The sequence below is a fragment of the Rhipicephalus sanguineus genome, chromosome 8, assembly GCF_013339695.2.
Source record: "Rhipicephalus sanguineus isolate Rsan-2018 chromosome 8, BIME_Rsan_1.4, whole genome shotgun sequence".
Classification (NCBI taxonomy): domain Eukaryota; kingdom Metazoa; phylum Arthropoda; class Arachnida; order Ixodida; family Ixodidae; genus Rhipicephalus; species Rhipicephalus sanguineus.
The window spans coordinates 6502455-6525490 of record NC_051183.1 but is presented as its reverse complement, the minus strand read 5'-3'; the positions used below and the strand labels follow the sequence as shown (position 1 = coordinate 6525490).

General features: G+C 47.5%; 1 protein-coding gene across 1 annotated transcript in view; it reads left to right on the top strand.

Moving 5' to 3' along the window:
• Positions 1 to 17118, top strand: part of LOC119401270 (uncharacterized) — a 32840-nt gene extending 15722 nt beyond the window's left edge. The window contains exons 6-9 of the mRNA XM_049418687.1: positions 1953 to 2196; positions 15303 to 15426; positions 16208 to 16319; positions 16967 to 17118. Coding sequence (XP_049274644.1) covers positions 1953 to 2196; positions 15303 to 15426; positions 16208 to 16319; positions 16967 to 17026 — 540 coding nt within the window. The 3' untranslated portion in view covers positions 17027 to 17118. The remainder of the gene's footprint in view (positions 1 to 1952; positions 2197 to 15302; positions 15427 to 16207; positions 16320 to 16966) is intronic.
• The last annotated feature ends 5918 nt before the right edge of the window (positions 17119 to 23036 follow it).

Sequence of the window (23036 nt, the reverse complement as noted above, 5' to 3'; positions counted from 1 at the left end):
TCCACTTTACTTTCTTCACATTTATGTTCTAAATACTACAGATAACGCCCCCTATACTTTCCTTGGCGTTATTGTCTGTTAGTTCTCATTAATATTGTGTCTAACAAAGATAAACGAGCCCTTAGAAAATCATCTCCCTTCCTTTACACCACTGTGGAGGAGCTCTAATTTTGCCTATTTAAGATTCTTCAACATATCTAAATTTACTTGACTGAGACAAAATAAGCCGTTGAACTGCTCCTATTGGCGTTTACAAATGTTCAATAATTTAGCAAAGCATTGCTGCTCTGCTTGTGTGCTTGCCAAGCCAGCCTTCCGATTTTTGTTGTGCTGATACATGTCTACTTGATGGAGACGCCTTGTAGTTCACTGTGCCTTTTGCGTGCAGGTTCTTGGACGAAGTCATCAATTCCATTGTTCCAGCCTATGTCAAGTGACCAACATATTGTTTGGAATTGCTAAAAGAATAAAGGTTATGCATGACCAACAGCATTTGTTGAAATTTTGCATTTACTTTCGGAAGCGCCGTATAACGCTTTCCATACAACATAAGTAATGAAAATGAGCCGACGTTAAAATGCTTACTTTGTCTTGAGCACAATGGATTAAGCCGATGCCATGTCTGAATAAACAGTAAACAGGATTCACTAATTATTTGGCCAGAAGAACACCAATTGTGCTGAGATAAAAAATTATTGAACGTGGGGTGTCGCTGGAGCCATTTCGACAAGCGGACTTTTCTTCAAGGCTGGAACTTGAAGACAAGTTGGTTGTCAAAACGTTGGCTCCGACAACACGCTAATCAATTCATTGTATCATGCCAGCATTTTGCAATCACATTTTAGCTGTTCACTGTCGAGAGTGATAAGTAAAGGGATGCCCGCGTAATATGGCATCAGATTAATTTCCGGGGCTTCTCTAGCCAGCAGAAGTGATAATTCAAGAAAGGCACAAGTTCAGGTGAAGGTAGAAGCTCGAAGAGATGATAAATACTTGGGCACGGGGTGTTGCTGGAGTCAGCGCTTCGACGAACAAACTTGTCTTCTTCAAGGCTGTGAATTGACTAGTCCACTTGTCGAAATGGCTCCAGCGACACCCCGTGTCCGATAATTTCTCATCCCTTTAAGCTTATAACTTCCTCTGAACTTCTGCCTTTCTTAAATTATCAATTACGCAGACATTCCTTTTATCACTCTTGACAGTGAACAATTAAAACGTGACTGCAAAATGCTGGCATGATGCAATGAATTGACCAGGGCAAGCTCCTCAACAAGCTGGTTTGCATGAAAAATAAATGTCTAAAAGAGCTCTTAAAAAAATCTAGTAAGAAGTTTTTTAGAATTCTTGCAAGCCGTTTTCTAGACTTCTAATAATGTGGTGTTAGCATAGCTACAGGAAGTTTTCAAGCTGCTTATGTCTAAATAACATCTCGACTAAACTTCTAATATACTTTAGGACTTCCCTTTCTGGATGTTTATTAGAAGTTTTTAGCTTTTCTTGTGTTTCGTGGGACAGATTTATGGCACTCCTGAAAGACCTTTTAATGGTATATGCCTTCACAACGTTATTCTGAGAGTAAATAGGCAGCAACTGCAAACATTCTGTGATTTAAAGACACGAACCCTCTGAATACACAAGAACTGATTGCAATATACATGACAAGCACAAGTGCTGAACTATTACGCTGGCAAATGCCTGCCATCCAAGGGCTACGTACATGATCACGTACATGAATTTACAGGCATGTTGTTGAAATATGAATTGGTAGCACAGTCGGATCCGTTGTGTTCAAAACTAACTGACTGACCAGAAAATGTTACATCGTCAGCATGTATGCTTGTATGTATGTATGTATATATGTATGTATGTATGTATGTATGTATGTATGTATGTATGTATGTAAGCATGTATGCTTGTGCTTGTTGTGAACGTGTTGTATGCTGGTCACACAGTGCTTAGGCGAGCTGGTGGAGTGCAAGGCGGAAAGTGCGGCAAACCGGGATAAGCGGAACACCAACACCAAGCCGTCAGCGGCTCCTGTAGGAAAGGTCACGTCACCGCCGACAACAAGCTCGTCGCATTTCTACGAGATCCCAGAGCCCCTCTTGACTGCCTCGACGACTGAGGACACAGCGGACCCATTGTCGTGCGGCTTATCCGTAACAACCATCATACTTGAAATTCTACTTTGCTTAGGTAAGGCCACTGGAAGTTTTACAGTCTGCTCAAAATCAGCTTTGCACACTTCTCCCAACTTTAAATGCTGCCGTGCGATGCAGCCTTTTTCAATGCAAATGAGTTCTGTGGAATCCTGCAAGGTGGCGGAAGGGTAAAAAGGGAAAATAGACAACCACCCGTTTGTAGCACAAAGCCACTATTTTCCCTATCTTAGCCTTTTTCAAAACGATACAACATGTTCCAACTTTGTTTCACCAGAGTTCTTAAAGGGACACTAAAGGTAAATTTAAAGTCGACGTCGATTGTTGAAATAGCATTCCAGAAACCTCGTAGTGCTTGTTTCGTGCCAAGGAAATGCTTATTTTGAAAGTAAACCACGGTTTAGTGGTCCGCACGGCATTAACGCACTTCAAATCACCCGCCTGAACGGGCCTTCTGATGTAGCAGTTGCCGTGCCCAAGGTCGCCCGCCTTTACTGCCCGGCCGCCAACGCTACGGCTCCTTGCGCAACAGCGGCCATCAACCTTGGCAAGACACAGCCACGGGCCACTCCGAAATTGTATCGTTCGCTGTAACAAAGCTTAGCTTGGCCAGCAGCCGCATAGAGTAGCAACAGCGCGAAAATAGCAAGAGCCAAGCACACACAGCAGTACGCGATACCAAAACTACCACTGAGACGCGACCGCGTGATTGAAGCGCAGCTCAGCGAAAACGGAACTTTTGAACCACTCGCGCCGTTCCCCATGGTAACGCCAAGAGGTTTTTTCCGCGAATCAAACAGAAACGAACAAGCAGCATTTTATTACGTCTTGTTATCGCAACAAGTTTCATTACTAGTGGTTAAATGTACTCGGGACTCCTGACGTCATGGGGATCATTTCCAAAATGTCCCACTCGTGGTGCACATCGTGTCCTACATTGACCTTAATTTCGCGATTAGTAGAGCACTGCTTTGATACTATTGGTGTTCTAGACGTTCTCACACGTTGACCTTTCACTCTGATGTAAATTGTTATTTGCCTTTAGTCTACCTTTAATGTTTACCAGGTGCCTCATCCTTCAAACGTAATTTGAGTGCCCGTAATGTCCTCATGAATGCCATCATGATCATTATTTGCAAAATGGTGTCTTCTTCAGGACAAGAATATTTCACAGCAATCATCAAGTACTGCCAGTTATCTGCCCTGCACCATATATGACTTGCCCGACTCCAGTCCTTAATAGCAGCCAGAGTATTGACTATATCCAGTTACAACATAAGAAAAAATGTGAGCTCCGCCCACAGCCATTGCTGTCCCTTCAGTGTCTTCATGTTTCTTTCATACCACTCAACATGTAAAATCACCAACTAGCCCAGATGCAAACCATTCTAATATCCCCCCCCCCCCCCAGAGAGAACTTGCATATCCATCCAATAGCACTTACTCATTTTCATGACGTCAACAGGCTGAAAAAAGAGTGTTCCACACTCGCCGCCACGGCTGCGATCGGCGCTGACTAACACTCCTACTTTTAAATACACATATATACCCCATAAAGTGGACGGGGGGATGGCCACCGTGGTAGCTCAGTTGGTAGAGCATCGGACGCGTTATTCGAAGGTCGCAGGTTCGGTCCCTGCCCGCGGCAAGCTATCTTTTCGTCAACTTTTCTTTCTTCACATTTACATTACATTCACTACTAATAACGTACCCTATTCGCCGCGAGATCGGGTTACAGGTGGCAGCACCGTCGCCGCGCTAGTGTGGATAGGCGGTTGCCGGCGCGTATACAAACGTGCACAACAGCGCTTCGTTGTGAGCGATGTGACCCGATTTCCGGCAAATAGAATGCGTTAACTGCAGCTTTGTGGTAATATGTGCGCTCTTCATTCCCGAATTAATGCACGAAGCGCGCCGAACGTTACAATTAGTTGTGAGAGAAGCGCATTCTGCCAACGAACGGGTTACTCGCCTTCGGCGACAGTCGGCGTTTTCGCAATGGGTGACGTTTTCTTGTTGTTTTATTTGTACATGTTTAGCTTGTGTTCCGCCTACTACGCACTGCTGTATAGCGCAACTGAATTAACTATTTACTTCTTGTTCATTTGGATGCCCCTCAACAAAAAGAAAGCCCGTATTCCTGAGCGATGAGTTGAAATAGCACTTTGTGCACTGCGTGCTCAAATATTCATTCGCATTTCTTATTCAGTTCTCCATGAAATGTAGGACAGTTTATAGGTTTACTGAGGAAAGCTACGTGACTGACAGCGCTTTAGCGCTACGGAGACGTTTAACACGCACACGCTTGTTTTTATTCCAGTAACAGTACACAAAGGTAACTGTACAGCACGGAAATTTCTTCGATTGATTACTTGCACGACAGTAATAGAACAAAGGTCCAGTTATTTCACGGGACCAAAGTACGTTTTTTCATACGAATAATGTCCGCTGCCTTCCGTCAATCTAAACAACGCAACACAAACGCTCAAGATAATGTAAAGAAAAAAAAAAGATGTGGCTTCGCGTGAAATTACTACGACATAAATGTAAAGTTTTTAAACTACGCCATTTGGATTAATTTTGACCATCAGCGCTCTTTCACGCGCACCTTAATCTAAGTACACGGGTGTTTTTGTATAAATTTCGCCACAAGTTAAGATTGCGCAAGGTGACTCAGTTTTGCGATTTCCGTGTCATTTCATTTTTTGTTCTTTTTAGGGGACAATTTAAGTACCGAAGTGTCAGACGTGACTTAACAGAAATATTTCTCTAGCGAGACCAGTACCGTACACAACTAAAGCTCGTCGCGTAACGTATAAACAACACCTAACCACAACGCTCAAGTACTATCGCGCTCAGTATGAGCTACATCACACAGCGCGTGGCCGAGCGCTCTGCAAGGTTGTAGAGTGGCGCCGATTGTGGCACATTTTCGAGTTATCGGGAGAGAGTTTGGCTGCTCCTACGAGCGCGCATCTCCCCCGCTTGCTTGCTCTCACCCTCGAAGTTATCATTTTGCAAGCTGATATCACCGCAGGGCAAAACGAGGGCGAGGGTGAAAGCAAGTGGAGAGTAAGCAAGCGGGGGCGATGCGCGCTCGTACGAGCAGCCAAACTCTCTCCCGATAACTCGAAAATATGCCATAATCGGCGCCACTCTACAACATTGCAGAGCGCTAGGCCACGCGCTCGCGTGATGTAGCTCATACTGAGCGCGATAGTACATGCGAGCCTTTTTTTTACCACCGCGCCGCTAAAAGGCTATATCCACATGAGATTTAATACTTCTCATCTTTAGGGCAACGCCAAGTGCACTTTGCAGTGCGCTTGAACCACTGAGCGGCACCTACACTGATATGGCTCTCGTGAACGGAGAGTACGACGACCACACACAGCACTCTCGACAAGTGCACTCTCTGATCTTATTACAGTACATATACAGCCGATCAAGGCCAAATTCTTCTTTACATCGTGTTAGGCATACGTACGAGCAGTTGAAGTTGCACTAACGCAATGGAACAAACCGCCTTTTGATGATCTGCATGACGTAAGCGCACATGCAAACACAACGGGGCTAGCAGACGACGCACGGAGCAATCCACACTAGGCGCGGTTCAGCCAGAAGCCGCTAGGCGGCGACTCCGCTCGATCTCGCGGCCAATACTTTCCTTGGCATTATTGTCTGTTAGTGCTCATTAATATCCATTGTAGTACTTGCGCGGGAACAAACGGGGACGAAGAAAGGCACACGGACAAGCGCAATCTAACAACTGATTTATTTCTGAAAAAAGCGTTTGCTTAAAAGCCCAACGTGATCTGCGCGCTTCCGCCAGAGAGCACACACCATCCGCGCATACAACAATCAATGGACCACAATTCCCGAGATCATCGCGTCCACACACACACGCGAAGCACCTACATCGACAAAATGAAAAGGGAACGTCATTAAAGATACGCGGACAGCAGCGAAATCTCCTTATCTAATAAAGCAACAGACGGATGGCTGATGCACTTGTCTTCTAGTCTATTGATCCAAAGCGCCTCAACTATTTCCCTCGCAGTCTTGTTACGGTGTTTGAACAGAATGCCCGTGCCTCCAGGCCGAGGTATGCAGCCACATTCTTTACAGTGCATGGCCATATGCGTACTAGGGCGACCTTTTAGGCTGGACAAATGCTCCCTTATTCTAGTGTTGCAGCAACGTCCAGTCTGCCCCACGTACGCATGACCACACGTCAAAGGAATGTTATACACCGCATTAGTCGCGCATTCCACAAACTGGTTCTTGCTCGGATGTTTGATATTGCATTCTTTTTTTGTTCGTTCCTTGCATTCGAACATCTTTTTCACCTTGGCACACACCTTTCCTATTTTGTTATGGGCTGAAAACACCACTTTCACTCCGTAGTTTTCGGCTACCTTTTTAAGTCGGTGTGATAGGCCGTGTACATACGGAATAACTGAAACCTTAGAAAATGGTTCATTTTTTCTGGGGTTAGCACCGCTTAAGTCATCTTCCTGTTTTAATTTCTTCATTAGCCTAGTGCATGACGCCTGCAGAATGGTGTTTGGATACCCGGCTTCCCGCAAGCGATCAACTTGCTGTAAAAACACGGTGTTCACAGTATGAAAACATGACTTTCTTAACGCTGATATGAAACAAGACATTACAATACCATTCTTAACAATTCTGGAATGATTAGATGCATAATTCAAAAGCGGCTTCCCCGCTCTAGGCGAGAACTGCCAGCACACATGCCCTGGTTGAAATTCTAACTTGATGTCAAGAAACTGCAATTTGCTGCCTACAGGTACTTCAGACGTAAATGTCAAGCCTTTTCCCCGAGAACTGAAGGCATCAACCACCCTATTCTTGAACCCTTCCTTGTCCTCTTGTCTGCCCAATATCAAATAGTCGTCAACATACCTGTATATCTTGTATGTTATACCTTCTAAATCATTTTTGAGATCTCTGTCAATACTTCCTAGAAAAATGCTGCTGAGGCTAGGAGCCACCTTAGAACCAATGCACACCCCCTTGGCCTGTATGTAAGTTCCATCACAGAATCCTACGTGCGTGTTCTGTAAATAAAAAAGCAAAAGTTCTAGGAAGGATTCAACCGTCATCCCACACGTGTTGCGGAAAGCAACTTCATCGTTGTCCTTTGTGATGCAGTCTTTAACTGCATCACAAAGCCACATTGCCATCACATTGCCAGGAGTGTCCCGGAGAAAGAAAAGGAACGGTGCGTGGTGGAATGTGTGGACGTGGTTGCCAAGGTTGAGGTGAGCAGTAGATCTACGGCGGATGTTGAGAGGACTGCTAAGTATTTGGTTGATGAAAGACTACGTGTTGTACAGGCGGACAAAGAAGGTTTTTTTGTGGTTTTACCAAATGAGTGTTATTTAGATAAAGCTGTCCAAGCAGTTCACAAGTGCTTCAAAAGAAGTGACGTAAAGGTAGAAGATGCGAAAAAGAAGGCGGTTGAGCTACTAAAAGGATGCAACCAAGAAAAGCTCGCGCTAGAAGTAAAGAACTCGAAAGGAATGAAATTGGACATATTTTTCTCCGCTAAAACACACAAGGAAGGAATTCCGTTCAGGCCAATTGTGTCGGAGAGAGGGTCTTGGCAGGTACTTGTCGCGGGATTCCTGCAGAAAAAGCTGGATTCCTTGGTAGTAGAAGACCCGTTCTTGTTGGACAACTCTGACGGGCTTGTTAAGTTTTTGGCATCAGACGGTATAAGCGGTTGCAACTGGGGATTTAGCATAGACGTGCAGGACCTCTTCTATTCTTTACCGCAAGGACCCCTCATGTGCTCAGTTAAAGACTGCATCACAAAGGACAACGATGAAGTTGCTTTCCGCAACACGTGTGGGATGACGGTTGAATCCTTCCTAGGACTTTTGCTTTTTTATTTACAGAACACGCACGTAGGATTCTGTGATGGAACTTACATACAGGCCAAGGGGGTGTGCATTGGTTCTAAGGTGGCTCCTAGCCTCAGCAGCATTTTTCTAGGAAGTATTGACAGAGATCTCAAAAATGATTTAGAAGGTATAACATACAAGATATACAGGTATGTTGACGACTATTTGATATTGGGCAGACAAGAGGACAAGGAAGGGTTCAAGAATAGGGTGGTTGATGCCTTCAGTTCTCGGGGAAAAGGCTTGACATTTACGTCTGAAGTACCTGTAGGCAGCAAATTGCAGTTTCTTGACATCAAGTTAGAATTTCAACCAGGGCATGTGTGCTGGCAGTTCTCGCCTAGAGCGGGGAAGCCGCTTTTGAATTATGCATCTAATCATTCCAGAATTGTTAAGAATGGTATTGTAATGTCTTGTTTCATATCAGCGTTAAGAAAGTCATGTTTTCATACTGTGAACACCGTGTTTTTACAGCAAGTTGATCGCTTGCGGGAAGCCGGGTATCCAAACACCATTCTGCAGGCTTCATGCACTAGGCTAATGAAGAAATTAAAACAGGAAGATGACTTAAGCGGTGCTAACCCCAGAAAAAATGAACCATTTTCTAAGGTTTCAGTTATTCCGTATGTACACGGCCTATCACACCGACTTAAAAAGGTAGCCGAAAACTACGGAGTGAAAGTGGTGTTTTCAGCCCATAACAAAATAGGAAAGGTGTGTGCCAAGGTGAAAAAGATGTTCGAATGCAAGGAACGAACAAAAAAAGAATGCAATATCAAACATCCGAGCAAGAACCAGTTTGTGGAATGCGCGACTAATGCGGTGTATAACATTCCTTTGACGTGTGGTCATGCGTACGTGGGGCAGACTGGACGTTGCTGCAACACTAGAATAAGGGAGCATTTGTCCAGCCTAAAAGGTCGCCCTAGTACGCATATGGCCATGCACTGTAAAGAATGTGGCTGCATACCTCGGCCTGGAGGCACGGGCATTCTGTTCAAACACCGTAACAAGACTGCGAGGGAAATAGTTGAGGCGCTTTGGATCAATAGACTAGAAGACAAGTGCATCAGCCATCCGTCTGTTGCTTTATTAGATAAGGAGATTTCGCTGCTGTCCGCGTATCTTTAATGACGTTCCCTTTTCATTTTGTCGATGTAGGTGCTTCGTGTGTGTGTGTGGACGCGATGATCTCGGGAATTGTGGTCCATTGATTGTTGTATGCGCGGATGGTGTGTGCTCTCTGGCGGAAGCGCGCAGATCACGTTGGGCTTTTAAGCAAACGCTTTTTTCAGAAATAAATCAGTTGTTAGATTGCGCTTGTCCGTGTGCCTTTCTTCGTCCCCGTTTGTTCCCGCGCAAGTACTACAATGAATTCGTTCCATCTAGGCCGGCTAGCAGTTTTGCTTCATTAATATCAAGTGTTTTTGATAACTTTCCAATACAGACACATGCTTGCGTCACTGGTTAGTCAGAAACTTGAATGACCTGGTAAATTTCATAAGCGTCTGGCATCGCTGCTCAGCCAAACGCAATGTTTTGTGTAGTAATGATGAATCTTTATTTCTTATTACGTGTAGTATTTACATTAGCTGAGAAAACATACTTACGGTTCAAGAGAACAAGCCGGCACGACTGTTTTTCACGCGTGAAGGGCAGGCACACCGCAGTTCTGTGGGCGGAGCTTGCATTTTGTAGCGTTAGCTACACTTGCCTAGCCGGAGCCGACTTCGCGTGGATCGTCATGAGCCGTGCTGCGCATGCGCGAGGATCAGTGATGTCACACAGCTGGCTCACCGGAGCCGGCATCTCACGCGCTCTCCGCCACCGCCGCGCGCGACTCGCCGCCGCCGGTCTGCGCTTTCCAAAGGAGTGACGTCGTAGCCTTGGCAGACGTATTGGCACTAGCGCGCGCGCATCTATTCGCTTTCGCTGTCCAGTCGCCGTCTGACACTGTGCTGAAGCCGCTTGATAGCGCCTCTGACTGGCGTTTGCAGGTGGGTAACGCCACGGAGAAGGAAAGCGCAAATGCTGCTCAACGGCGCAGAAGAGCCGAGAAGCTTATCTCATCGGATCCCGAAGTAGTTGCCTGGCAATTAGCGGTTGAGCGTACGAAGAATGAACAGAAGAAGGCTAATATTCCTAGACAATCTAGAAAGCTAAGAATAATCAGCTGAACCTTTGCTAACGCTACGTATGTGCTGGCATAGTCGAGCTAAGCCACTGCAATTTTTTTTTCCTTGGGTTGTAAACGAGTATAGTCCTGTTTGTTCTCTTGTCTAGAACACTGTACCTCCGTTTGTTAATCTTACAGCTGTGGCTTTTTACCCCATTGCTCACTGAGTGGCCCTTTAACTGCACGAGCATCTTCCTATACAAGACAAACACAGCGCGAAATACAGTGTGTTCTTTGAGTCACAAATAAGAGTTTACGTGGGAGCACAGGCACTTCAAATGGGCTGTAAAATCTAGCACACTATGTTCACCCTGCAGAATAAAACAGTCAGCCAGTGTGTGCATTATGCGAGATTGTGACGGCTCGCCATGCACTTCGCAGAGGAGCACGACAGATGGCGCCACATCATGCGTTAACGGCGCAGTTCGCGGAGCGCGCGAACTGATACTGAAATAAAGCAGTTGGTCACCGGAGTCCGTGTTGGCTGGTCGCGCTCGCTGTCATTCTCCGTTTACACGCGGGAATGCGCTCGATATTACAATGGCGACGAGGAAGACGCGTTGAGCTGCGTGGAGGCTGTTCGTTCTAGTGCCGCTGCTGCCCTGGGCTGCGTTTCCTGCACTTCGGAAATGCCTGGCGTCGGCAAGCTGGAGCCGTTCGACGCGCAGACGAGCTGGGAAGAATACCGAGAGCGAACTGTGCAGTACTTTATTGCCAACGACGTACCGGACGACAAACAAAGAGCTGTCTTACTCACGTGTTGTGGCCCGGCCACATACACCTTGCTTCGGAACTTACTGGCGCCTGTGAAACCGTGCGACGCAAGTTTGACGACCATTTTTGATGTTCTTGGGAAGCATTTCTCGCCAAAACCGTCGGAAGTCGTTGCTACTTTCAAGTTCAACTCTAGAACACGACAGGCGGGTGAAACGGCTGCGGACTACTTTGCGTCTTTGAACAAACTCGCTGACGACTGCGGGTTTGGCACCTTTCGTGACAGGATGCTGCGTGACCGCATTGTGGCGGGCATCAACGATGAAGCTGTACAGAGACGACTGTTGGAGCAACCGGACTTGACGCTAGACATGGCGAAGAAGACCGTCATTGCCATGGAGGCGGCGAGCAAGGATTCGCGCGCGCTTTCGATGGCGCCGGTGCCATTCGTCGCGCCGACGAACGCCGTGTCACGTGGTTCGTCGAAGCCGAGGAGGGAAGGAATGGCAATTGTGTGCTTTCGCTGCGGTGGCGAGCATCTGGCGACGCAGTGCCGTCATCTGAACAGTGTGTGCCACAAGTGTGGGCTCAAAGGCCATCTCTCTCGTGTGTGTAAGGGGAAGAAAAGTGTAACGAACACCAAAGGACAGGCGCCGCCGGCTGGGAAGAAAAAATCTGTGCACGCCGTGGACGACACCGGGGGCGACGGAGCAGAAAAGCGGCTCGATGCGCCCCAAGTGTACGAAATGTGGAAACTGCAAGGAGCTGAGGACACGCAGCCGTTCCGTGCCGAAGTTTCCGTGAATGGAATTTCGCTGCTGATGGAGCTTGACACAGGTGCGAGTGTGTCGGTTGTCTCGGAGGACACCTTTCGCCGCAAGTTCCAGTCTGCGCGCCTGGAACCGTCAACTGTCCTGTTGAAAAGCTATTCGGGCGAGCTCACTCCTGTCAAAGGAACCCTAGCCGTGACCGTGCGGCTTGGCAGCCACGAGTGCGACGATCTGCTACACGTCGTCTCGGGCCGCTGCCCATCCCTCATGGGGCGGGGCTGGATGAAAGGACTGGGAATAGAACTTCGCAGCACAACGGATGTCAACGCAGTGTCGTCCATTCAGGACGTTATTGCGGAGTACCGCACTGTCTTTGACGACGAACTGGGGACCTTCAAGGGCGTCGCTGCAAAGATCACCCTTAAGGATAATGCGAAGCCCAAGTTCTTTAAACCTCGCCCTGTCCCGTTCGCGATGCTGGATCGCGTAAATGAGGAGCTGCTTCGAATGGAACGCACAGGCGTGCTGCGACCTGTGAAGACGTCTCAGTGGGCGGCACCGATTGTGCCCATTTTGAAACGAAGCGGGCAGATTCGTATCTGCGGGGATTTCAAGGTCACAGTGAACCCAGTAAGTGTGCCAGAGAATTACCCCATACCCCGTGTTGAGGACCTGTTCGCCAAGCTAAGTGGTGGGGAGAAATTCACCAAACTTGACCTGAAGGATGCATATTTACAAGTGCCGCTTGCTGAAGAGTCAACTAAGCTGGTGACAATCAACACACCGAGAGGTTTGTACCAGTACACCCGTTTACCCTTCGGCATAACCTCAGCACCGTCGATATTCCAGAGGGAGATGGACAACCTTCTGCAGGGGCTGCGACACGTTGTTGTGTATTTCGATGACGTGTTGGTGACGGGACGCAACGACCAGGATCACCTGGAAAACCTGGCCCGAGTGCTAGGGCGCCTGAAGGAGGCTGGACTGAAGCTCAAGCTGAACAAGTGTGTGTTTCTTGCCCCACAGGTCGAATACCTGGGCCATGTCGTTACATCTGCGGGTTTTCACCCAAATCCCGAGAAAACGGAGGCTGTGCTAAAGGCGCCAAGACCGAGTGACGTCAAATCACTGCAGAGCTATCTTGGGCTAGTGAACTTTTATCGGCGTTTCCTACCCGATTTGTCCAACGTGTTGCATCCTCTAAATCAACTCCTTGGAGCCAAGGCACCATGGGTGTGGGGAGACGACCAAGAACAAGCTTTTCAACAAAGCAAGGAGCTACTCGCATCGGCAGCTGTTCTGGTGCACTACGATCCCAAGAAGCCCCTGGTGCTGATCTGCGATGCGTCTCCGTATGGTGTAGGTGCTGTTCTGGCCCACCGCGATGAATACGGCACCGAACGGCCGATTGCTTTTGCGTCGAGGAGTCTCGCGCCGGCTGAGCGCAACTACAGTCATCTGGACAAAGAGGCTCTCGCCCTTGTGTTCGGGGTGACCAAGTTTCGGCAGTATGTATGGGGCCGCGAGTTCGAAGCGGTCACCGATCACAAGCCTTTGCTTGGCTTGCTCGCCCCTGAAAAACCTGTGCCTGCGACATGCTCACCGCGAGTGCTGCGCTGGTCACTGATGCTGGCGGCTTACAGCTACAAGCTGAAGTTCAGACCGGGATCGAGCATCACGAACGCTGACTGTTTGAGTCGACTGCCGCTGCCTGTCTCTGAACACACCGTCGAGCAGCCAGCAGACGTGTTCATGCTCGAGGCTGCGTATCCCAAGGTCTTGGTACCGTCTGTTGTGGCTGAGGCGACCTCCAAAGATCCTGTGTTGGCAAAGGTTCGTGAAGCACTGTGGGCTGGAAAAGAGCTGCGGGAACCGGCGCTGAAACTGTATGCCCATCGGAGTACGCAAATGAGCGTGCAAGAAAACTGTATTCTGCTAGGGTCACGCGTGGTAGTTCCTACTACTCTGCAACCGCAGGTGCTGCACCTGCTCCATGAAGGCCATCCTGGCATTTCAAAAATGAAAGCGGTGGCTCGTAGTCATGTGTGGTGGTCTACCCTGGATGATGATATCGCCAATACAGTGCGTCAGTGCCGCGTGTGCCAGGAGAACCAGAGAACCACGCGGCCAGTAGCAATGACGCCGTGGCCGTTTCCTGAGAGGCCGTGGTCGCGAATTCACATTGACTTTGCCGGACCTCTCAGAAATCGGTACTTGCTGATTGTGACTGATGCTTATTCAAAATGGATAGAAGTCGTTCCTGTGACCACACCATCGACGGATGCCACTATTCCGTGCTTGCGCACCATGTTTAGCACCCATGGGTTGCCGGACGTAATCGTGTCGGATAATGGGTCAGCCTTCGTGAGTGCCAGTTTCAAGGAATTCCTCCAGCGAAATAGCATTAAGCATGTGCTGACACCACCATATCATCCCGCTTCGAATGGTGCTGCAGAGCGTGCAGTACAAACAATCAAGGCAAAGCTGAAGAAGGCAGTGGGTGGAAGCTTCGACTGCCAGATCGCACGCGTCCTTCTGAACTACAGATCAACGCCGCATGAGACCACGGGATGCTCACCGGCCGAGTTGATGATGGGACGTAAGCTGAAGACAGCTTTAACTCTTTTACATCCCGACATGAGGTCCAGAGTCCTGACAAAGCAGATCCGGCAGAAGGTAGCGCATGAGAAGAACGTCCACCCGATGCCAATTGCGCAACCGGGGGACGCTGTCTATGCGAGTAACTTTCGAGACGGTCCTCCCTGGGTTCCTGCGACAGTGACGTCCACGTCGGGCGATCACATCGCTGACGTCACACTGCGAGATGGTCGACTCTGGAGGCGACACCAGGAGCATTTGCGCCCTGATTTCGCTATACCTGACGCGCTTTCGGATGCTGTGGCGGAGGCGCAGACCTGTCCGCGTGATATGAGTGCACATGACCAACAGAACGACGTTGGACAACCTCATCTGAACGCCAACGGCCTGGACGAAGCTGTACAGAATGAAGCTCAACCTAGGAAGGGTTCAGCAGAAGACGTGCCAGATGCTTCAGCGCTCTCCTCGTCTGAACCGCAAACACCACCATTCCGAAGAAGCTCAAGAGCAAGACGTGCCGTGGTGCGCTATTCGCCGTGAGCGCCCTAGACCAGTGTTTTCCAGTGTGGGTGGGGAGGAGTGTGACGGCTCGCCATGCACTTCGCAGAGGAGCACGACAGATGGCGCCACATCATGCGTTAATGGCGCAGTTCGCGGAGCGCGCGAACTGATACTGAAATAAAGCAGTTGGTCACCGGAGTCCGTGTTGGCTGGTCGCGCTCGCTGTCATTCTCCGTTTACACGCGGGAATGCGCTCGATATTACAGAGATCTTGGTTCATGCCTCTCTGTTGCACAAGTATTACCAATATGTTTCAATGCCATCTGCACCTTCACGAAATCTCAATGCGCAACATTTCATTTTCAGCGTGAGACTAAAGACACTGTAGGGTACAAATAGGAAACCCTGCCTCTACAAACAATACTTACGTCTGTGTGTGTGTGCTTATGTGCAGGCTTGTTTAAAGCAACACTTGGTCTGGTGAGTCCCCCCGTTGCAAGGTGGGGTCTTCAGAATTATATTGCACAGCTCAAGCATTCAAGTGGCACTGGTACAAACGATTCAGCGACCTGTGATTTGTGAGTGACAACGAATTGATACTCTAACAGCTGTGAGATATGCTACGGGAGAAAACTGCAAACTGATTGTGACCACCCAAAGTGAGCTTAACTTAAAGCACGAGCATTTCATTCCTAAGAACAGAATACAAGAATTCTATTCCTATCTCCTTGGGCTCAGCAGTAACATGTCATAGCAGCTGAGAGGGGCAACAGTAATGCATATTCAATTTTATGCATGCTTACTCAGAAAATGCACATATTATTTAACAAATGTTTTTAACCTGTTTGTAATGCAATTGCACTAGTATCAGACATGTAATTTAAAGTTTTATATCCCGCCATCACAGTGCAGAATTCAGCATCACTGTGAGGCATTTCTATCACACTTGTATTATGAACATTGTTCATAAGGTTCAGAGACACTATCTGCGTATACAAATGCCATATTTTGGATGCTAATATACTAAAGGTATAACTGATGAATCTTCCAGCTAATTTTTACTGCACCATTACATGCATGCACGAGTGCGAAACAGTGTAACATCGATATTGCCTTGTGCACTTAATGTACTGTTCAGTAGGGCTGATTGGCCTTGCCTTGCTCTATGGTGTGAATTTAATTTGCACTAAATCAGCATAGCAATAATGTACCATTCATAGCACTCTGTGTAGTACATTTGTTTTCTCACTCTTGCTCGGGCCCAACCATGGCCTGCAGTATGTATAAATTTAAAAAATTATATATGTCTATGCGATCTTATGCTCCTGCTATGACAAAGCCTTGTTGTGAATATTCCAGACATGAAGAGAGAAGAGTTGGCGCTGGGACCATCTTTTGCATGAATATCTTCTACTTCTGCATGCTGCCCTTCATTTTTTGTGGAAGAAGAAAACGAGTTATTCAGACGCAAGTGAGGAAGCTCATTAACCTCTAAACACATTATCTACAGTTAAACATAATTGGAGCTAGAAAGCTGTTTCTGAAGTAACACAGTCTCCACTGAGGTACTGCACCTGGCACCATGCAGTCATATGGTTTTGCACATGTACTGCTGCGCAAAATCTTTTCATTTATCCTGCAATCTTTACAATGCTGTGACCTTCAGCATAAAATTCCGAATTAATGAATGTAATTGGCCCACCAATATACAACACTTCTTTACAGGCAACAGAGAAACCATATCACTGAAAGACATTTTCACCACACATTAATTAATCATCCAGGCCCATAGCCAGCAATTATTTTCGGGGGGGGGGGGGGGGCACTTGCTGAAAACCTTGACTATTTCAGAAAAACACGTATTTTCATTATTTATTTGTGGTAAAAACACCTACGTCACCAAAATTCCGGAGGGGGGGGGGCTTCCCTGTCTACGGGCCTGTAATCATCATACAGGTTCAAGGACATGTGACCTCTGAAACTTTCTGCAAATTTTGACCTGTACTAAAACTAATATGCACCATAATTTAAACCCAAGTGAAGGCTGCATGCCTACAGAGAGCACATTTCAGAGTCACAAAGAATGGTTGTAAGAACGTTGTTTTCCCTTTTTTCCAGAGGGAAGAACTTGAGGACAAAATATTTGGTTTTGATGCTGCAGGTCCACAAAGACTGTAAGGAAAAGAAGTGTCCACTTCACGATTATGCATGTGTTACTGCAACATGTGGTTCCAAATAGAACATTTACCGTACCAAAAGATAAAGGCTGCCATCTACTTTCAGTAGTGCTACTAGTAAATGACCACAATATGCAGGAAATCCAAAAAACGGCAGGAAGTGGAAGATGGAAGCTGCGATGAAAAAATTCGTAAACAGGGGGTGGGTGCTCGAGCCAACGTTTGAAGAAGACAAGTCCACTTGTCGAAACGTTGGCTCGAGCACCCACCCCCTGTTTACACATTATGCAGGGTCATTCACATCTAAGGTGCACCTAAGTAGTATTCAGGACCTTACAGAAGCCTATGTTTAAAGGGGCCCTGCAACACTTTTCCAAGTAGCCATCGAATGGCTTTACTAAAAGAGCAATAAATGAGCTAGAGTCACCGGAAAAAGGAGCAGGCAAGTGACGGCCTCCCGTGGCGCCCGCAGTAACTACCGAGCGCGCCATGTTCAAATCAGCCAATGGCGTGGAACTTGAGTCAATGACACAGTGTAAATAGCGTCATTTGTTGAGAGGAAGTGATTTTTAGCTGACTGACAGGGGCGTAGCCAAGGGGGGGGGGGGTTGGGGGGGGTTCAAACCCCCCCGAAATTTTTCAATTTTGCTTGCGTATATAGGCACGCACACATACAAACGCACGCACGAACATACATAAAGTATGGTGGAACCCCCCCCCCCCCCCCCGAAAAAAATTTCTGGCTACGCCCCTGCTGACTGATAATTTATTGTAAATCCCAGGCTGCGTGCTGCGCTATAATATTTGTCTCACATTTTCTCGGGTGCCTTGACTATCGATAAACAGCGTTTTCTGACCATGCTGAAAAAGCGTTGCAGGGCCCCTTTAATACATAACTCGGAAAATTATTGTGTTAATCAACACTTTGATTCGACATCATATAACGGACCTTTCCCTTGTGAAGAAGAATTAACATTGGTAGGTTTACCGGCTTGATAACTAAAGAGGTGTTCACCTTAGGTGTGGTCGACCCTGCACATTGTGAGCACATGTAGCTTTTATGCTAACTCTAAAGGATCTGTGCCTGAATCAATTTTACTCTCTCTTATAACAATATATTTGTGGTGAGTGGTCATTACTGTTGCCACAATGTTTTGTGTATAATAATTTTTCAAATACCCCACCCACAGGCTGCAGGAAGTAGCAGTAGAGGAACTGTCAAGAACATAAATCCACATTTTGTTTTGTGCACACTTGTAACGAAACTGAAAATGTGCAAATTTGCTGTGAATTGCCTCAGTGCTGTGAATCAAGGGAAGAAAGAAAGAGAATTTCGGAATCAGGCTATTATTGTATCACAACATATATTGTAAGATGAAACATGAAGGCAGAAGTGATGTAAGTGCACTACAGCCATAATGGCTGGACTCTAATATACTCAGCGTAAACAGATTACACTTGCCTCAAGACCTCCACGGCTCACATTCTGTGGCAGGCACATTCTGATAAGGGTTGAAACTAATATCATCGTAAGTAGTGCAACAAAACAGCACAAGGGAAAGGAATGCACGAACGCAGGCGCAAACTCACAAATTATTTTATTGAAGGCAGATCCACAGGTTTAAAGGGACACTAAGGGCAAATATTAAGTCGACGTTGATTGTTGAAATAGCGGTCCAGAAACCTCGTAGTGCTACTTTTGTGCCAAGGAAATGCTTATTTTGAAATAAAATCACGTTTTAGTGGTCCACATCGCGTTAGCGCACTTCAAATCACCCGCCTAAAATCAGTCTTTCACACGTCACTGCTGCCGTGCCCAACGTTCCCCGCCTTTACTGCGCGCTGGCGTGTGCTGGCGGCGTGCACCATTCGGGCATCCGGCAACATCACATGCATGCGGCATTTTGTCGAACTTACTGTCAGAGCGACTTTCATGAGTGCGCAAGACACACGCGGCAGTACGCGATACCGAAACTACCACTGAGACGCGACCGCGTGAGCGAAGCAGGGCGCCGGGCGAAGCGCAGTTCGGCTAGTTCAGCGAAAATGGAATCTTTGAACCACGCGCGCCGTTCCCCATGGCAACGCCAAAGAGGTTCTTTTTCCATGAATCAAACAGAAACGAAAAAAACATCATTTTATTACGTCTCTTGATGCACGGAAGGTTCTTTGAACACGAAACTGTTTTATGCCGGGGTCCACCAAGACTTCAGTGACGTATTTTCGTCACGGAAATGACGTTGAAGAAATATACGCAATCGGAAAGCAAAGAAAAAAAGGTACCGTCAATGGGCATCGAACCCACGACCGCTCGGTCCGCAACAGATGCCGGGCACGCTATCCACTACGCCACGGTCTTTTTTTTTTTTTTTTTTTTCCTTTATTACCACTACGCCACGGTCACACTCTGGAAGCTTTACGAACGCGTCTTTTATATTTACCACTCTCCCGGTCGGCTGGGTGGTGTTGACCTCTGGGAGTGGTAAGGTAAAGTAATTCGTCATTGCTGTGGCCTCCGCGACTAGCACCTACAACGCGTTACGTGTCCGTTCCATTCGGCGCGTTTTCAATAGTTCAATTTTGTCAATGCCTTAACACACCGCGAGGTGGCGACCTTTGCCCAAGCGTCATAGAAGCGTCGGCCTCGCTCAGCATCACGCTAATACAAACCAAAAATAGCTCTGCGACGCGCGCCTGCCTCACCTGGCTGTAACACCGCGTTCCATGCTCACGCGCTCGCCCCGAGAAAAATCGCGGCCGGGCTACCGGGGCGGCACGACGCGCTTTGCGTTTCCCTCTAGTCCGGCCGTGGTGTTCAATCACATTTTAACATGCCGCGGGATGGCGACCAAGTTCTGCGTCCAAAATGCGACGCTCTTCTGGCTATCACGCCTGGTTCACTGATTACGCTTTCACCGTTCACTACTACAGCTACCACAAGTGTTTGTTTAATCATTTAACATGGACGTTAGTCGTCGGGATGGAGATGTACCACCAATCATGAAAGTGGGCGCATACACGTTAAACGGTGTCATTAGCTGCCAGACATCAATATACATTTTGCATCCTCTCTTATATCAATGTACAGTAAGCATTCAGTTACTTCTGTAAGGGCACGCTTTGCTTTCGTGTTATTCCGATTCCTATGACGGAGGGATCAACCGTGTTTTTTTTTTATTGCTGCTAGTTTGATTACTAGTGATTAATTGTAGGCAGACTCTCATACGTCATCGAGACCATTTTGAAAATTTGCCGCTCGTGGCGCTCATCGTGTGATTCATTTAGCTTAATTTCTCGGTAAGTAGGGCACAGCTGTTGATAATATTGCTGTTTTAGACGTTGTCATACATTGAGCTCTGACATAAATTGTTATTTGCCTTTAGTGTCCCTTTAAATATCAACAAGCTGCGCAGCTGCACAGTCACAACGACCAATCTAGATTATCAAACTTGAAGTTATTAAACCAGGTGCGACAGAAATGTCATTTCAGCATTGCATAGCGCAATCAATATGTCCCTTACACACTCCTCACCTGCTTGCCTGATAAAAAAATGCTTCTAGCGTTTCACAAGCTGTTTTTTGCTTACTTCAGTCTGGGAGACACCATGTCATTTCATATTTTGCAAATGATATTAATTTCCAAACACCAACTGGCCCAACATTCCACTTTTCTAACGGTTGAAACCATGGAGAACGAAGTATTTGAGGAGGAGAAACTGCTTGGTCGCCGCAGCGCGTGAGAGCGGCGCAATAGCGTCACGGAGAAAATTGGGTTTTCGCCGCAGCACGACAGATGACGCTTCCGACGTGTTGCCATCGTTTACATGTTCTTCTATGGACGCGACGTATAAAAATCGTGATACCGCCTCATACATTGCAAAATTTCTCAGATTTCTTTCTGTGACACCAATTGATAGATCTGAGAGATATTTTAGCTGCAGTTACTAATAGATATTGCCCAAATTATACGCCGTGCAGCGCTTGAAACGAGCAGCTAGTTGTGGCCCCTGAGCAGACGACGTCTGCCTCATGCATGGGCCCCTCGCTTGCATGTTGTGCGCACGCTTGCGTATATGGCCTTGGGAGGGAAAGTTCCCAATTTGCACGGGCAAGCTGCCGCACATTCTTTCGCGATTTGCAGGCTTTCTGTCTCCTTAGCGCACCCAGTGGCTTCCGCGTTGTGCCAGCGGTGCTGACTTCTCGATCTTTGCAGACACATTTTCCCGCCGCAACAAAGGCACTTAGAAAGAAGTATTGCTCTGTAAACAAATGTGGGCACTTTGCAGATTTCCACCAGTGCTCCTTTAGGATGGGGCGGAAATATGTCGTACCGAACTGCAACAGTGGGTACGCATCCTGCAAGGAGTAGGTACGCAACCTTCAAAGTTCCTGGTGACCCGGTGAGGTTGGAAGTGTGGGCTCGTGCCATACCAAGGAAAGATCGAGAGCTCACGCCTTGTGACTACGTTTGCGAGAAGCACTTCTCGGAGAGTAAGTCCCACCATTGATTGAAAAACTCACAGGGTTCCATGCATTAGACTAAGACAACACGAAGGCGAAAGCCATCTTCTTTTTCTTCAGTCGATGTGTTTATCCTGCGCCAGCCCCGCGCAAAAGATCTCTGCACCTGATGCCGTTTTGCACTGCCTCCAGGATCGGAGGCATTACAAGCTTTTTGCACCTCACCTGGTATTGCACTGCCTCCGTGATCGGACCACAGATCACGAAGACAATGCAAAGCGACGATGTCCTATGATGACGCATACCTGCCAAGTCTCCAGGATTACCCGGGAGACTCCCGGATTTTGAACGTTTCTCCCGGTTGTACGGGTCATAGAGAAATCTCCCGGAAATCCAGTTTTGCCCCGCGCGTCCAATGCTTTGTCTGGCCACATGAGCAAAGTTGTCTGGCCACGTAGTAGAAAGGATTCTTCTTCTTTTTAACGATGGTAGAAAGGTTCAGCTCAGTTTCATTGCGCATGAAGTAGCAGTTATGTTTTTTCTTGTTCGTTTTCTCCTTGATGTGGATTGAAGTCCCGTCAAGGAGATGATCGACGTCAATGAAGCAGGAGGCAGGTTGGAGGTAATAAAAACTTGAAGGTATATTGCAGCGAAATATTTACAGTCATATGTACATCTTGCCGAAGCACACTGATGATAACATAGACATCAACAGCGTCTTACTCTTCTAATTAACTATTCTTAAGTTAGAGCCTAGAACACTGTTACTGCATACGAAGAACCGAGTCTCACTGTTCGACCACCGAGTGGTTACGGCCCAGACGAAAGTTGCATCGTACGGAGTATTACTGATCGATCAGCTAAGTGATTACAGCCTAGACTGAAGGGAAACGAATTCCGTCCAGTCTTAAGTACCTTGCGGTAACAAAGAAAAGGGGGAGGTGCTCACTGGTGGTCCGCCTCGACATTCCCTTATCCAATCCGTTCATTCTCTGATTGAGCCACTCCCTACTGGGCTGTCCCTAATCTCGACAGCAGTCTCTTTACAGTGCAGACAGGCGTTTTGGCACTCTTTCCCATCATGGCTCTCTTTCTCCTTCCCACGCTCTCAGGGATTCTCACGGTCGAAATACATCGGTATCTTAGCCCAGGTGCATTCACGCCATTTTCCCGTACTCATCGAGTTGAACCCGCGGGGCCAGTCGTTAAATGGTTCCGGGAAAGAAAAGGCGTTTGCGTGACCCTGCCTCCCACGCATTCGACCTTGCATTGTTGCGAAAGCACATGTCGGTCGGGGGTCACGCATACTGTCGCCTCGAGCGACGGCATAGAGCCGGGGATGTCCTCCTCATTTTCCCACACATTCGGGCCGCCGACCTCTGAGAACGGTCGCTTGACCGCAACCCATGCCGGCCATCGTGGTAGACAAGCTTGCTCAAAGGAAGCCGTTTGCTTTCTCTTGATAATTGCACAGCAAAAGACCAGGCTGGGGGAGAGCCGAGAAAGAAGCTTTGTACGACGTACCGTGCCGCGCCGTCCCGTCTGCAGGA